General features: G+C 38.7%; 2 protein-coding genes across 3 annotated transcripts in view; both read left to right on the top strand.

Annotated features, from left to right (window-relative positions):
- Nucleotides 1-1,486: 1,486 nt before the first annotated feature.
- idh3b (isocitrate dehydrogenase (NAD(+)) 3 non-catalytic subunit beta) lies at nt 1,487-10,619 on the top strand. 2 transcript variants are annotated; one of them, XM_031277643.2, is made up of 11 exons: nt 1,487-1,573; nt 3,299-3,472; nt 3,735-3,855; nt 3,981-4,041; nt 4,134-4,266; nt 4,811-4,944; nt 5,102-5,204; nt 5,326-5,472; nt 5,731-5,825; nt 6,008-6,068; nt 10,062-10,619. In XM_031277643.2, exons 1-11 carry the CDS (start codon nt 1,532-1,534, stop codon nt 10,137-10,139), a joined length of 1,149 nt encoding a protein of 382 aa, XP_031133503.1. In that variant the 5' UTR covers nt 1,487-1,531; the 3' UTR covers nt 10,140-10,619. The 2 variants fall into 2 exon arrangements, with proteins under 2 accessions (XP_031133503.1, XP_031133494.1); XM_031277634.2 differs by lacking the exon at nt 10,062-10,619 and adding an exon at nt 8,080-8,769.
- Nucleotides 10,620-11,724: 1,105 nt separating this feature from the next.
- The window catches only part of ptpra (protein tyrosine phosphatase receptor type A), a 29,087-nt gene continuing 23,592 nt past the window's right edge, over nt 11,725-17,219 (top strand). The window contains exon 1 of the mRNA XM_031277624.2: nt 11,725-12,213. The gene's annotated coding sequence lies outside the window, so the exon portion shown is untranslated. The remainder of the gene's footprint in view (nt 12,214-17,219) is intronic.

The following is a 17,219-nucleotide window of genomic DNA, read 5'->3' as shown; positions in this document are numbered from 1 at the left end:
TCTTTAGCTGTAGATAGTAGTGTGTCCAAAAATATTTATTCAATGTTGTTTAACTTTATATGGAAAAACAGAATACATTATATTAAAAAAATCTGTTATAATGAACTCTAATCAATGGGGGGGTCTGAACTTTTTAGACTTCACCACATTAAATAACACATTCAAAATAAACTGGATTAGACAGTTTATTAATAACCCCACATCCTTATGGAACTTTATCCCTAAATATATTTTTTCTAAAGTTGGTGGCCTGAAGTTTTTATTGATGTGCAATTACAAGATTAGCAAAATCCCAATCAAATTGTCCAATTTTCACAAGCAAATGCTTTTGACGTGGTCTCTCATATTTAAGCATAACTTCTCACCTCACAAATGCTACATTTGGAATAACGAGAACATTCTCTACAAAAACAAATCTCTTTTTTTTTGAAAACTGGTTTAACAATAACATTACCCTTGTTAGTCAACTTTTTGATCCGAACGGTAAACTATACGAATACTCAGATTTCCTAAGAAAATATCAATTTCCAGTAACTGTCAAGGAATATGCTATTATTTTTGATGCAATTCCCACTGGGATTATAATGTTGTTAAAGGGTAATACTCCCCCACAACCTCTTACTCATCTAATCAAATTAACGGATACTTATGTGGGCCGTTTGTGCTTCTCAACAGAAAATCGCAGTATTAATAAGAGAATTAGAGCTTTATTCCAGTCTGACATTGTTACTATTCCCTATGTTATTCCATACTGTAATGGTATAGTAGAGAATATTCCCTGGAAGAAAGTGTGGTCTTTACCTGTTAAATACCTTGTTACTAATAAAGTGAGAGAAGTCTCGTTTAAACTAATACACAGGTTTTACCCAGCAAAATCTTTCCTCAAAAGATACAAACAGGATATTGAGTCTAACTGCTCATTCTGTAATAGCACTGAGGAAAACGTGTCACATCTTTTTTGGAACTGTCCCCATACAGTAAAATTCTGGTCAGAGTTCCTAAAATTCATTCACTCTGTATTAATCCCAGATTTTTCATTTTGCTTTAAGGATGTTTTCTTTGGTATGTTTGACTTTGCAGCTGAATATGAAGGAAAACACTTTATTATAAATCTTTTATTTCTATATGCTAAATACCACATCCATAGAAACAAATTCTGTGGTTCTAAACCATTCTTTTCTGGTTTTATGTCTGAGTTTAGAAATTACATTAATTCAATTAAGTACTCAAAAAACGCTAAGGCCGTAAGAACTCTGGATCTATATGAGTTGTGTGTGACCTCAAAGGTTTATTAATGAGGTTTTATTGTTATATATATGTATCTATTTATTTCTCTGCCTACCAGCTTGTCCACTTAGGCCTATTGTGACTGTGGCTGTACCCCTGTATACTGTATATCTAATGTCATGTTGTATGTCTTTTGTTCTTTGTATTTTGTGTTGTATTTGTCTGTATAAATAAAAAAAAAACAAAAAAAAAACACTGCACCACAGAAGAAGAAGCTCAGTCGCTGCCTGCTGCATCTGTAACAATGGCGGCCGCCCTGAGAGGAAGCTTGGTAACATTGGTCAAGGTGAGTGCATAGATGGTGTACAAGCTTATTTTAATCATACGTCGGTAGGGAAACGTAGGGAAGGAGTTGCAGGAGTTAAAGTTGTATATGTTAAACTCAAGCACCATGTTATCTTAAGAGTTTTACTGGCTGGTGCCATTCGTGTATTGTCGCTAACCACGAGCCTCCGTTGATTCAAATAGCTTCAGATAAAAAGTGATAGCTAGTTGTTGTTGTTGTGATGTATGGCTCCATCTGGTTTGGTCAGTTCGTCATCGAGAAAATAAATCTTAGTCGTTAGTAGGTACTCGTCAAACAAGTGAATGGCCATATAGTTCAGAACTGTAGCTTGGGTTATGTGAGATTAAAGTGAGCTAACGTTAAAGTAACGTTGGCTAACTGACATGGTAAGGCAGAGAGCAGGCCAGATAAGTCGGTTTGCCTCTTAAGATAACATATAGGCCTATTACGCTTGTGATTTCATAACTTTGTTTAGTTGTCATCTTCCAGTTTTCTCTCTTGCCAAATTCTTGAAGGTCAGTGGGAGTCAAAAGATGTGCAGTTGCTTAGATTATCACTTTAAAACTAGCTACAGATGGCATGGTGAGTTCCCTTTTTGACAGAGGACAGCAAGTGAATTGTTTATATTATTTCCCCCCTGTAGATCACATTTTGTCTACAGGTCAGTGGCTGATGACCATTCAGGATCCTCTGGAAACAGAGATTAAAAAAAAAAAAGAAGGAAAAAAAAGTCACACCCATCTCTACTACCTCAATACTGTCTAATAAAACGTGCACCATTGTGACTAGCAGTGGGCAATATGGATAAAATCCTCTGTCAAATTATCACAGTGTGTGTTATTTTATATTGTAATATTGATGTATATATTTTGATCAAGATCATTTTCTGGAAAATAAATCAACTTTATGGATAAAATAACTGGACAGGAATGTCTGGTTTGGTTTATCCAGCCAATTTGATATCTGATATACATGCAAAAATCCTATAAAAATCCAATATTGCCATAAAGCCACATTTCTCATAATACTAATCGACTAATCATTTCAACTCTACCCAAAATATGTTTATTTTTGTAAGCTTTTTCTCTATTCGTTACCTTTTTCTCCTCTGAAATTGAATAGGAAGATGGGAACATCCTGGGAATTGCGTACATCTCATAGGCATATGCAAACTGTGACAAGGGGTCAGACATTGCTTTGTTTTAATGGTTCACAAATTAAGTTGGTAATCATCATTATATCCAGAGATATAAAAGGAATAGCTACAACTACATGTCTGAGAGTAGGCACATTGATATTGTTTTTTTGGTATACCATGTTGTAGGGCTGGGCGATATGGAGAAAATCAAATATCACAATATTTTTGACCAAATATCTCGATATCGATACCGCAACAATATTGTAGTGTTGACTATTGGTGCTTTCACAAAATATTCACACAATGAGATTTTTGATAAATAATCATCAGTAATGTGGATATAATGACTAAGTGGGTAAAGTTAAATAATAGAACAGTTACAACAGTCTGGTCAGTTCAGAAAATGACATCACTTTACTGTAATGCAGCCTTTAAAACCAGGAAAAGACAACACTTATGCCATATTACGATATCCAAAATCTAAGACGATATCTAGTCACATATCACGATATCGATATAATATCGATATATTGCCCACCTCTACCATGTCGTGCTTGTTGTAACTGTGTCTTCTTTCCTATCCTCAGGGCCTGAGCGGCCCCCGGTGGCAGCAGCTGACCTCTCGACCATTGAGTGTGTCTGCTGCTTTGTGTGGCCCAGAAGCCCCACCCGCCCGTGCTGATGCTACCTTCAAGGTCACAATGGTGCCAGGGGATGGAGTGGGACCTGAGCTGATGACTGCTGTCAAGGAAGTGTTCAAGGTACATTTTACAATGACGGAGATGGAATGATCGCTGCCCTTTGTCTTTTTAGAAATAATGTGGGGCACTATAGCTATGAGTAGAAGAAAATAAACCAAAGAAGAGGATCTTTTTTTCTCACAAACATCCATAGTAAAAGGATTTTCACCATCTCGTAATTTCATTTTTGTCCCACTCTTGCTCACTTATTCAGCCTTTTATATATGTTGATGGCATGTCTTTTTAAAATAATAAAGTTGGCTGTTTTTTGTCTTGTCACCAGGCAGGAGATGTCCCAGTAGAATTTGAGGAGTTCCACCTGAGCGAGGTGCAGAACATGGCCAGTGACGAGAAGCTGGAGCAAGTGTTAACCTCAATGAAGACCAACAAAGTGGCAATGAAAGGTAGCTTTACTTGTTATTTTGTCTCCTTTCATAGTTCACCCCCATTTATTAACAACAAAAGATGAGTTCATTAAAAGGCGGCAACGGACCTAACGTTTATGTTTGTCACATGCTTGGTTATTCAGGAAAGATTCACACACCGATGGAATTTAAAGGGGAGCTGGCTTCATACGAGATGAGACTGAGGTAAAACAAGTTGTGCATTTTGATGTGTGTACTTTGTGTGTCTTTGATGTTTAAATAAAAAATAAACGTATACCTCCCTATCCGTTGCCCAGGCGTAAACTGGACCTGTTTGCTAATGTGGTTCATGTGAATAGCCTGCCGGGCTACAGCACTCGCCACAACAACCTGGACCTGGTCATCATCCGCGAACAGACCGAGGGGGAGTACAGCTCCCTGGAGCACGAGGTAAACAACAACAACAACACTCCTCCTCACTGTAGTCAGATAAACCATGGTTTGTAAAACCCACGTGAAAAGGATTTTTTTTCTTTGAAGAGAGGGAGATATCCCTTCAGCACCCAGAGATTTGGCCAGCCATAAACGGGTATCAAAACAAACGTGTGTGTGTGTGTGTGTGTGTGTGTGTGTGCTACTTGCTACTCATATGATTCTTTAGCAGTCCTGTATACTTTGTCCTGTAGACTTTATTATGCAAATTTGTTTGCAGTGTAACCATTTACACCTTGTCTTCAATGGCCACCTGATGGACTTCAAGTCTAAAAAGACAGTTTGCAGTGATACGTGTGAAATACGAGCTGTTACAGTGTAGACAGCTTTGCTCATTAAAATTGAAGTGAATCTGGTCCGACAGACATATGATATAAAACTGAAAAATGGGTCTGCTGTACGTAGGGCGTAATGTGTTTTCATTCTATTGCACTGTTAATTAGTCCGAGCTTAAATAGGAATGGCTTTATTAAAATGTATGTACCCTCTTCTTGCTCTGTAGAGTGTGACGGGTGTGATCGAATGTTTGAAGATCATCACCAGAGATAAGTCACGGCGCATCGCCAAGTTCGCTTTCGATTACGCCACTAAGAAGGGACGAAGCAAGGTCACAGCTGTTCACAAGGCCAACATCATGTAAGGATATCGCAAAGCTCCCTCTTTGTTTTTTTTTTATCGTTTTTTCTTCTTTTAAATCATATTCTTTTATTAATTCTTAAAATGGTGTTAATTAGGGTTGTGATCTGCATTATAGTCACAGTAACACATGTCCTCATCTCCTGTCTTATTACAGGAAATTAGGTGATGGCCTGTTTCTGCAGAGCTGTGCAGAGATTGCCCAACTGTACCCCAAAATCAAATATGAGACCATAATCATTGATAACTGTTGCATGCAGGTACATACAGCCACACAATTCTTTCCCCTGACTTTATTAATCAATAATTTGCTGATTAGGTTTTAAGTGTCACTTTTCCATTTCTTGTTCAAACTTCTCATTGTCTGTTACTTTGCTTCAGCTGGTCCAGAACCCATACCAGTTTGACGTGCTGGTGATGCCCAACCTGTACGGTAACATCATTGATAACCTGGCAGCGGGGCTGGTTGGAGGAGCAGGAGTTGTTCCTGGGGAAAGTTACAGTGCAGAGTATGCTGTGTTTGAGACTGTGAGTTTCCACTTTTATTTATGTATTCAGCCAGTCCTTCTCTGGTTTTATTCTGATTCCTCTGTTTATGGTTTGTCCTTTATACTCTAGATGAGAATGTATGGCAGAAAATATTAATGATGCACACTATAGAAAATAGCAATAGCTATGGACATAGTTTTACTATTAATTCAACTTCACTCTTCTCTGGTGCTGTAATTGGTGATGGAGAGGACTTACAGGACTGTAACAGTGTCATTCTCTTTTTCTTTCTTTCAGGGTGCACGCCACCCCTTTGCACAAGCTGTAGGAAGGAACATTGCCAACCCCACAGCCATGCTGCTGAGTGCTGCTAACATGCTCAGGCACCTCAAGTGAGTCAAGACTCTTAGGTCTTGTTGTAAAAAGTGCACCATTTCACACTGTACAGTACTTCCTAATCCTCTGTCTTGGCTCTAAAGCCTTAGAAAACCACCTTAAGTGTGTTTGTGTGAATTTTGACAAGCGTACAAGAAAGTTCAGGCCACCTCTTAATTGTCACTGTATTGTGTTGCAGTCTGGAATATCACTCCCAAATGGTGTCAGATGCTGTCAAGAGGGTCATCAAACAGGGAAAGGTAAGGATGTGTGTGTCTGTTACGTGTTAGTTCTACCTACTGTATGCACACTGGTGCATTCAGGCTGTGAATGTGGAGATGCCTGCCATGACAATAACACTATTAACACTCCGAGGGAATGTTTTCCATTAATACAAGCCGAGCAAAATAAAACGGGTTGTTCTGCTTCAGAAATGTGGAGCCAACCGAATTTGTATGCCCTACTCATGTCAGCTTGTGTTTATGAATTAACATGTTGCTCATTAGTTTTGTGATTCACAAACAGTCATCTCATATGTACATTTTCAAAATGCCGCAGGCGCTTAAGAAAATTAAAAATACAATATAAATTTGCAAGAGCATTTTCACATAAATCAATCAGATACCAGCTTTAGCTGTTCTTGACCCACTGTTTCTCAAATCGAGGTATGCGTACTCCTAGGGGTACTTTGGAGTACTGCAGGGGTAAAGATTTGTTTAAAAAAAAAAAAAATGTTTTATGTTTATTGAAAAAAATATCAGTTATGCATAATTCCTAAAATAATTTTACACTATAATGAATGGATTTAGTGATTCTGAACATTTAAATCAAGACACTGATGGCGCAGCTCTGTGTTGTGCCACTTTATATAGATAGGAATTTATTTTCTACCGTTTTCTTTTTTTTTTTGGGCTGGCCAGGGTGTACTTGGATGAAAAAATATATCAAAGCAGGTATATTAGTGAAAACAAGTTTGAGAACCACTGTGTTAGAGAGCCTTTAATTACTGTTGTTTGAGACTCTATGTATGCGTATGCATCTTTCTTTAGCTCTTCTCTTGCATTTCTTTCTCAATTAATTGTGTCCTTCTTATAGGAATCTGCACTTGTTACCACCACAACTATCTGCCTTTTGCACCTGCTCCATGTTGATACTAACATACACTGACACAAACGCTAGCATAAAGTTGGCCTTAGTCCCTCAGATAAAATGCAAGGTCGATTCAGCTCTATCGCTGCAAAGATCAGTTGATTAATCGATTAGTTGTCAACTATTATATTAATCACCAACTATGTTGATAATCGATTAATCATAAATATCTTTAAAAGCATAAAAGTCATTTTGAAAAAGTTGAAAAATTCTTTGATTTCAGCTTCTTAAATGTGAATATTTTCTAGTTTATTTACTCTATGATAGTAAACTGCATATCTTTGAATTGTGGACACGTTTGCGGACGTCATCTTGGGCTTCATATGTGACTTGAACATGCAAAGTCTTATAATTGGCACACAAAACATGTTTCCATGCTGGTACTCTGGGACATACCAGCCTTTTATATTCTGTTCTCTGGCAAGATCCTGTAATTTCTAATGGTTTTATGTCTGAACATCAAGTCAAAACATGGTTTATGTATACTTTCCATCCATCCATCTTCGTCCGCTTATCCGGTATCGGGTCGCGGGGTTAATGTGGCTCGGGAAAGGGAAGTTTGGGGTCCCCTGCTGGAAAAAAAAAAAATTTATACTTTGATATTATTTATTAACTTCAAGTTTTAGCTTCATTGCTACTTGATTTATGAGATATGAATAATAAATAAGATAAAACATTTGTGTGCTAAATCCTTGCGTGAATGTTATTTCAGAAAATATTTTTTACCATTCTGACATTTAATACACCAAACAGCTAATCAAATAATCCACAAGTTCAGTTTCAGCCCCTTTTCAGCTCTAAAAAATTCATTTTCAGCAACATCTCCATGGCAAATTGTTTTTTCTCTTTCATTGCTCTTAAAAAACAAGATGGCAAAAGCAGTTTTTTTAGTTGGGGTAGCATTACAGTATATCTGAAGCAACTGTGTGAAAATATAATTTTCAAGGAAAGCCTGTCATTGGAAAGCAGATTTTGCCTGCATGTTGTTTGAAGTGCCCTTCCTCTCCCTCTTCCCTTTCCTTTAATTCCCTCCTCTCCTTGTACCCCATTACCCTATATGTATGTATGTGTGTGTGTGTGTGTGTGTGTATGTGTTTGTGCGTATCTGTGTGCACGTCCCAGGTACGGACACGAGACCTTGGCGGGTACTCTACCACTGGCGACTTTGTGCGTGCTGTTGTGGAAAACCTGCGTCACCAACCTATTAACTAAGATGTGTCGTCGCACTCCTCGCTGACATTTCCTTAAATCTGGACATTGTTCTTAACATGAACTGGACGCATGTTAAGACTCACCTCACCTCTCATTGCCAGATGACAGTTGTGCCACACAGTTTAGACAAACACCATCAGTTGGATCATAATATATATGGTTTATGCCGGATTTTCTAAAAGATCCAGTGGAATCAGTGGTGCCTTGTGTTGTAATTTACTAAAATATGTGCAGTTCATTAAGCTTCCTCTCATGGATTTACATCATATCATCTATATTATCTTTCCTCATAGTAACTGTCCATCTCTTTGCATCTTCTACTGTTGCAGTTTTTACTTGACTGATTGAGATCATCTTTTCACTCATTCTGGGGGACCTTTGTGTCTGCTTATTTTATGTCTTTGTCCTTGTTGCTTCAACCATGTTGGCCATACACAGACTACCTCTCTGCTATCACACAGTCTGTAAAGCAACCAGTTTATATCGGCTAATCTGCTTTTGCCTCACACTTCAGCTCAACTTACCTCACTTTTATCTCATTTGCACATTGTAAATTACTATACAGTATGGTATCACTGCTACATCATGATCAAATAATACCGTAACATTTCCGACCTACAAATTTGTTCATGTTTTTAATAAAACTCTGTTCTGCCATTGCAGTGCTGTAAAGCTAACTGAGTTTTTTTTGCAGTGAGTTACTGTATGGCAAAGGCAAAGCTATCCTAATGCAAAATTCAGGTTTGTTGCTGGAGATTATCAATACAGATGATATTTTAACATTAGCCTTTCAAGAAAACCAAAAATATACAATACTTTCAGGTATTACTCCATTGACTGAGAAATTAGAACTGTTCTAATCATTTATTTTACAGTTTAATAGCCACAGAAAATCTCCCTTTATGTCGTCACATTTCCCATAAAGCCAGTCCTCTATTCATTGTGAGTGGAGCAGTGCACAACATTTACACTATGTTGAATTATGAATTGGTATACTGCAGATTATCTTAGTTTTTAGTTTTGCAGCAACAAATTGATTAAATGGGTAAAGGCATACATTTTATATATTTATATATCATTTCCAAGGACTCCTAAAAACAAGTTTTGTATAAGATGGTGCTGCTCATTCCCACAGAACTTTTCATGACACCAATGCTGAAAGAGTTTAAAACACTGCTCTGTCTCCTCACTTTGGCTGTCATGCTTTTTTTCTTACTGTGCTACAGTTTAAGACTTCACAAGTAGTCGGTTAACCACCAATAATAAGAGATAAAGTACAATATAAGTCACTGAACTCTTGTTTTGACCTTGTGGTGCAATCTAATTTTTTTTAAACTTTCTGGAGAATGTACACCGCCTCGTGTCCTTTTTTGTTTATGAGATTTAGTTTCCCTAATTAGGGAATAGTTTTCCCTAATGAATATGTTATGGAGATTTCATACCTGCAACTTCTCAAAAGTGTGATGTCATTTTGAATAAATAACATTCAGTCTTTTCTACATAGTCACTGTTGGACTGAATGATGTTTTTATGGCTCAATAACTAATAAGATAAACCTATGTTGGACAATGGCAATGTGTTTCTTCTATTGTTGACATTACTACTGTATCTGGTTTATAGACGTACCTTATGTGACTTGATATATTTTAATTCTCAGCCTCAAGTAATGCAAAAGATTAAAAATGTGAGAAAATAAAGAAGAGAACATAGCTTAGGAAATGACACTGCTGATTGTTTTCTTTAAAAGTACACATCTAGCTGATCACACTATTTGTGTATTCTGTGAGTGCAGTTTTTAAAGGCTCTCTAACATGCAGGCCATGATACTGTGTGTGGACATGTGTTGCTGCAGCTGTGCATATAGTAACAAGCTGTCCTTATGTTTGCAACAGGTGCGCACCGGAGACCTGGGGGGCTATGCCTCAAGCGACGAGTTCACCCGGGCTGTCATTGCTAACCTGGCAGTCTAAGTGTTGTATTGGCATTGTATTATCTGTCAGCTGCTAAGACGCACACACTTTTTGTTATTTTCATCCTGTTTAACAGATCTCCTGACTGATTATACACATACAATATATTCCAGCAACAAGTTTCACACTTTCCAACTTAAACACAGTGAAATGCAGATGAAATGTGTAGCTATAATCACTAAAAAATGGTTTAATTTGAGCATAACACATTAACTATGACATCTAAGGCAAAAAATATGTGACTTGAACATGCAAAGTCTTATAATTGGCACACAAAACATGTTTCCATGCTGGTACTCTGGGACATACCAGCCTTTTATATTCTGTTCTCTGGCAAGATCCTGTAATTTCTAATGGTTTTATGTCTGAACATCAAGTCAAAACATGGTTTATGTATACTTTGATATTATTTATTAACTTCAAGTTTTAGCTTCATTGCTACTTGATTTATGAGATATGAATAATAAATAAGATATAACATTTGTGTGCTAAATCCTTGAGTGAATGTTATTAGAAGACTGATGTAGCATTTAGTGTTATAAAATGTTTATCATCGCTGCTGGTGGCTCTGATTCAAATTGCTTGTTTTGTCCAAACAACAGCCCAAAAGGTCCAGACCCAAAGATATTCACTTTGTTTACTATAATAAAAGACTAAAATATTTACCAAAATATTTATATTTGCATAAACATTTACCACTGACTAACATAATTTCTGACATAGATGGTAGTAAAATGTTATTAAAATTATCACCATAACACATTGAGCTATTTATATTGACTTTTAAGGCAATAGGCCGTTTCCTGTATGATATAGAGCCTCAACACTGAAAAAAATGTATTCAAATTTGATCAGACAAGTCAAAACAGTACAATAAAGGTTTAATACTTTTCCTTCAAACGCCAATCACTTGGTTTAAAAAGGCAAAAGTGTAAAGCTTAATATTTCTTTTTACACTTTTAATTATTTAACTAATATATTATTTATTAATGTACTTAGTTATATTTTGTGATAACCTTTTTCTACATGTTCTCAGTTTCTGGGGTTTCATTCCGGAACCTGCTGTTCTTAATCATTTTTTCTTATGATTCAAGCTTTTATTTTTTTGTTCAGGGTTATGGTCTGTTTGCAATAAACTCTCACAATCACTTTATTTATGAACAGTTCTTGTGGACCACAAACCACCTTCAAAACATGTAATGTAACATTTATTTTAATTTTATTTTTTTTTTATCAAGGAGAACACATATTAACATCAATACAAATGTAGCCTAAATGTATCAGATTCAGCGAAAAAGCTCTTTTTCATTTGTACAGCCTGGATAGGTTGATGATTAAGTAGCCTAGAGATTAATAGAAACAAGCAAGCATAGACCTATATGCCTACAAAAAGCAGACAAAACAACGTCAGCTCATCTGCGAGGTTCTTTATTAGTTGATGGGTTGACTGAAGCAAACTGAGTCAGTGGCCCTTCACGGACCTCTTGGAGTTCCCCGTCGGCCCTCGCTGTGGGAAGCACTGGCCCAGCTCGTTGCAGTGACTGTATGGCACAGTCTGAACCGTGTAAGCTCCAGCTCTGTCAGCAGGTGTCGCTGCGGGCTATGGAGGAACAGAGTGGAGAAAAGACGGGGCCTGGCCTGGGAATTTGCTGTTCGCTTCCCATTCTTCCTATGCAGACAGTCAGACACACAACATGGCGGACTAGAATAGTCGGCCGACGCGCCCGGATACAACGGATAAACCGTGGGATTTCACATCCAGGAAGGCCAAGAAAGTACATTCTAAAGGGAAGATAAGTTAGGGCGAATCAAGGATTTTGGGGGGGGATGCCGTCCTTGCCTGGATTTAGCAGATAAACTGACTGCGAAGTGTTGGCTGTGTATCCCAGACCGTGCTTCCCTCCTCTGCTATCACCCAGGTCCCCCCACCCCGCTCACACTCTCGGTTCCTGGGGTGTGGAGACAGGGGCCGGGGTTGAAAAACGTGGAAGAGAAAAGAGAGGATAAATTCCTACTTGGCCTTAATCCCCCCCCCCCTCCTTTCGGGTTTCCTCTGGGTGCTACAGGAGTTCTGGTGAGTTTTCTTGTTTTGTTGCGCAAAGCCCGAATCACACTTGTTACAATGTCGCTGTACCAGCATGTTTCCTCTCGCTGTAACATTATGTCACCCACAAACAAACACTTTGTCCCCCCACATGCAGTCTTAACAGGATACATGATAGGCCTACCTGTATCACAGCGGAGTTTATGTTGGCTTATGCAAAGAGTAGGGCTCTGTTTAATAGTTACACACCTCTTTGTAACGCTTGGACGTTTCAGAAGTAGCTCGGAGGCAGGGAGGGAATTTTTGGCGAAGGGGGCTCTCGAGAAAAGGGGGCTCAACGATGAGTGCGACAACATTTTAGAAGTCAGAGGTTGTAACTCGGTTTGTTGCGCTGGCAGTGGAACAAAGAGAAGGTCCAGGGTCGGTCCTGCCTCACTGGAAAGTACACTTTATTGATCAACGCTTTGTTATTACACGTTCCGAGAGGGTGGGGAGCTGGCTGGGTGTAAGGGGGGGGGGGGGGCTTCACGCGACCCACAACAGGAATTAGGTCGCCCTAACATTAACATGTAGGCCTATGCCTGTGTCAAATCACAACGAAGGCTGCTCTGTGTTTCTTCTTCTGCACCCTGGACACGGAGTCTCTAAAGTGTGCATTCCCCTTTACAACCTCTCCCAAAGTTTTTTTTGTAATGATTAATTGTCTCCTTTCTTTCTGAATGTTGGGTGTAACGGAGCATACAATTTCAATATTGTGGGTGTTAAGGGCTGTTTATGGGGTTAGGGTGGACTGCAGGTTATGATTTGTTAGCTCATTAGAACATTATTATTAACAGGAGTATTCCTTAAATGACTTTGTCATTGGAAATGGTGACTATTAGCCAAAGAATAGGAATGAATCCAACAGTTGCTGCTTCATTTGAGCCAAACGTCAACTACAAGAACATTGCACCAGGTAAAAGTGTTTGAATGCCTAAAAGTCGGAGCAGAGAGAAGCATCATCCAGGCTTAGGAGGCATGGCTTGACATATATGACAAAGCCTTTGCAATGTCTGCCTGGACCTTGACTCATCACGTCTGGACCGATTTACTGAACTGCAGCACACATCCACCATACCACAATCTCTGTGACTTTCAACAACAAGCTTTCCACTTAACCCAGGTCACCATGTCATGTTAGGGTCATCCAAGTGCAAAACTCAAGCTGCATCTCCCGCAAACTTATGTGCCTACCTTGACCTCTGTTTGTCAGGTCTGGACACGTTTCCCAAAATGCTGTGGTTGTATTGCAACCCCATCTTAGGAAAGCCCGACAGTGTAGGAAAAAAAAGGCAGAGCTGTTATCATCTTGCTTGCTCTGTCCATATCTTCTCCAACCTATTTCAAGAAAAAGGATTTGTTTCCGTCTTGGAACCTGAAAGGGTTTTTAGCAGAGGAGCTTGAGTGATCCTCACACCACACATTTCATGATTGGCCTAGTTTCTAAAAATAAGAATAAAGTATAGCTTGAAATCGCCTTGTGGAACTTTGCGTGAAGTGTCAATTTGTGGGATCTTTGAAATCCCCCCTCCTTGTTGTGAAATTTCACAGTTTTAGGGTGCTGACACAATATTATGAGTTGGCTCTTTGGGTGGGGCAGGAGATATATTTTTGTTTCCACCTGTGGGCCAGGCCTACATATTTTACTGTGGAAGAGCACTGTAATTCTGCCTTGAACAGGATAAACACAACTGCATTTAGAGGATTATGAAGCATTATGGAGCCTGATTTCAGCCACATGTCATTCGGCCTCAGTGGCATTTGTTTCACAATACAGAAAATTAAACTGGTTGATAACTAACCATTCATAAATCAAATGTCTGTCTGACTGGGAAGACTTCATCCAGAGTCATTCAACTTTGTTCTGTCCCTCTGTAGATGCAGAGTAGTAGTTATGTAAATTATTGTGTAAATCTTTGTTTTAGATCCTCCTGATGTGGGATGATTGATGGTTCTTGTTCACCACAGCTGTGATGGATATTCATAATTGTTTATGTCTTTTCAGTGGACTTCAAAGACTAGGTGGGACTTTGTATTCAAGAAGGATTTTAGATGTGTGAGAAGTTTCTTGTGATCTTGTATGCTCACGTGTGATCCGGTGAAAATCTAGGGTGCTACTTCCTTATTCCTTCATCAGAGTTTATTTTAGGCACTGTTTTTTTGTCACCATAAGGTGGGATAATGGCACTAAATATTGGAGTTGTGGATGAAGGGGAGGTGAGTTTGGCCAAAACAGTATATTAACACTCTTACACATGAATGATTACACTAGTCTGTGCCTCTATACTCACTACAGGTACATACATTCTTTGATTGCTATAGAGTACGTCTTGGTAACAGATACAGTCATGTTAATGTGCCCACTATTAACTGTTTTTGTGGGCTTAAAATCCAGATTTTCTCATTTTGTTAAGGAAAAAACAGAAGTTATGAGCAAAATGACACATTCAATCACATCATATTATTGTCTTTCAGTCCGTTTTTGCTTTGTTTTTCTTAAACAATGCCTTCATTGTCGAGGTCAAATTTAGGTCGGATTCAAAACCAGTTGAGAGCCGTAGTTATAAATATTTAGATTTGCCTTTGGCATCAGCCTTCGAGCCGACCGACCTTTTTGCCCTGCTGTGAAAAAATGTTCAAAGAACATGCTAGCAAGCGTGCGTAGTCTATGAATGCGCCACTTAATAAAGATGGGCGTGGAGGAAAAGGGATTTTGGAGAAGCACTGTCATGACACTGCTGTGAAGTTAAATCTCAGATGATTGTCTCTTCATCTTGGATGGACTTCTTATCTTTCAGAGGAAGAGGAGGGGACGAGTGCAGCAGGATGGTCACTTCAGATACGAGAACCTTGACTTTGGTTTCCCATTGTTACAGAACCTCAATGACCAAAGCAAAGACAGAAAGTGTGGTAGGGAAATTAGGCAGTACCTAGTCTGTTTTCCTGCTGCGCATAGAGCTGAATATCATTTCAAACGTTTTGATATTACCAGTGGTGGAATGTATCAAAGAACATTTACTCAACAGTATTTATTATTTAATGCCACTTTATACTTATATTCTACTACATTTCAGAAGTAAATACTGTACCTTTTACTCCACCATATTATTTGTCAGGTGTTAGATACTTATTTCACAAATTAAGGGTTTATATAAGCACATCTTTAGAGCTTATCATATGAGGCATTGTTATAAATTGATCCACCCAACAGTATATAAAACAAATAAGAATCAGATGAACCTTAGCCAACTATGACAGCTACTTATAATACATCAGTTATAATAATTCAGTAATATAATATATAGTAGGAAACACTCACAGGGTTAATTTATCCTGTATTTAGTGTGTTTACTTTTTATACTTGCAGTACATTTTGCTCATAATACCTCTGTACCTTTTACTTAAGTAATTTTCAAACCAGAACTTTTACTTGTAAGAGTATCTACAGTGTAGTATTGCTAGTATTACTTAAGGAAAGAATAAAACATTCTTCCACTGGATATTAGTGCAAATATGGTACCTGAATGTTCTAATACCAAAATGACTTTTTTTAATTCTTAAAAAGATATATATAACAAAAGATATCAAACTTCTTACATGTGGTCATAACACCATCAACTCTACAGGACTACATTTGTCAAATTAGAAAGGTATTTTATCAAAGAATTAGTGGACAAGACTAGGAATTCGACCAGGCATTTGATGCCAACTTTCAGGGCTTGAAAGATTTTGGCACTTGGTGCTACGGATATGTTTTGGTCCGTACCAAAAAAGTATTAAGGTTTGATGCCCAGCCATAGCTGCATGCTAGATGTAGAAATCCGTCTTGGTATTTATGGGGATAGTGAATGAGGTTTCGTTGTGGCCCTAAGCTGGCCGTTTGGCCCCACACCACGCTTCGAGGTCACAGTGGCTTCTGTGGGGAAGCCATGCTTTGCGCCTCTACATCCTCTGTGTCCAATGTGGGAAAGCTTGAGAGGCCCCTGGCATGCTCTGTGAGAAACCCCACAACGAAGCAGACACAGAGCAGAAGTTCACTGACTCACCACTTTCACTCATTGAAACAAGTGAGTTTTCTTGATCCTTGCAGCCTGATGGAACCAAATCATCATTACAGGCTTAATAACAGACACAGCGGTCACTCTTGCCTGTGTGATTAACCAGAATAGTAATCCTTGGCTTCTCTTCGTCTTTTCATCAACTCACCAGCCCATGAATGAAGCCAACAGGAACACAAACCACACCAGCAGGGAGTACTATCCCTCAGAAAGGGAAGTCCAGAGGATTGTGGCTGTTGTATGTGGCACTGGGGACATATAATCTGTGGTCTGTTTCAGAGCAACAGTCCTAGCGGCCCTGGGCTAGGCCTACTTCAGTCTCCCGTGAAGAGAAGCATTCACAGTATTCCTGTTGCCCCAGTCCCCCACCCCTCAAGACATAGAAACAGTATTAATATGCCATGAATGGAGACAGACAGACAAGCATTATCTAGCGCTGCAGCAGCTAGAGGAGCAGGATGCCTTGTAGAAAGCCAGAGGGAAATATTTCTCTGCATGAATGGTGAAGTCTTCTTGGCCACCACTGCTGGTGTCAAGTCAGCAAGGCTTGTGGGGTTTGTGTCTGTTGGTTTTCCTGCTCACCAATTTGCCTAGGGGTATCCTCTTTGAATTATTAATACGATTTTGTTGATTTTTTTATGAATAAATCCAAACATAGATGTGCAGTGTTAGTAGTTGTATCCGTTTGGCCACATTGGGATTCTGCAAAATCAAGATCAAACAAGACTTAATAAACTGAGGAAACAGCTGGAACTATTCAGGAGTCTAGTCTCAGGATAGAGTATTTTCTTCCCCAGAGAGATCCCTTTTGTAAAATCTATCTTCATCGTGAGGTATTCATTAATTCATGTCCGTGCAGTTGGGAAAGATACTTATTACTTCACCTAGGGTCGTGGGTAAATACAAAAGCATTAGTTAAATCCACAGACTTGAGTGGGA

This window comes from Sander lucioperca, chromosome 6 (assembly GCF_008315115.2).
Source record: "Sander lucioperca isolate FBNREF2018 chromosome 6, SLUC_FBN_1.2, whole genome shotgun sequence".
NCBI classification, from domain to species: domain Eukaryota; kingdom Metazoa; phylum Chordata; class Actinopteri; order Perciformes; family Percidae; genus Sander; species Sander lucioperca.
Note: the sequence above shows the minus strand (reverse complement) of the source record. Positions and strands in the feature narration are given on the sequence as shown.

What these genes read in the sequence shown, in the direction of transcription:
- idh3b (XM_031277634.2), top strand. Translation starts at nt 1,532, where the DNA reads ATGGCGGCCGCCCTGAGAGGAAGCTTGGTAACATTGGTCAAG. An exon ending in ACAGCTCCCTGGAGCACGAG is followed by an intron (nt 4,267 to 4,810) that starts GTAAACAACAAC and finishes CTTGCTCTGTAG; the next exon opens with AGTGTGACGGGTGTGATCGA. An exon ending in AACATGCTCAGGCACCTCAA is followed by an intron (nt 5,826 to 6,007) that starts GTGAGTCAAGAC and finishes ATTGTGTTGCAG; the next exon opens with TCTGGAATATCACTCCCAAA.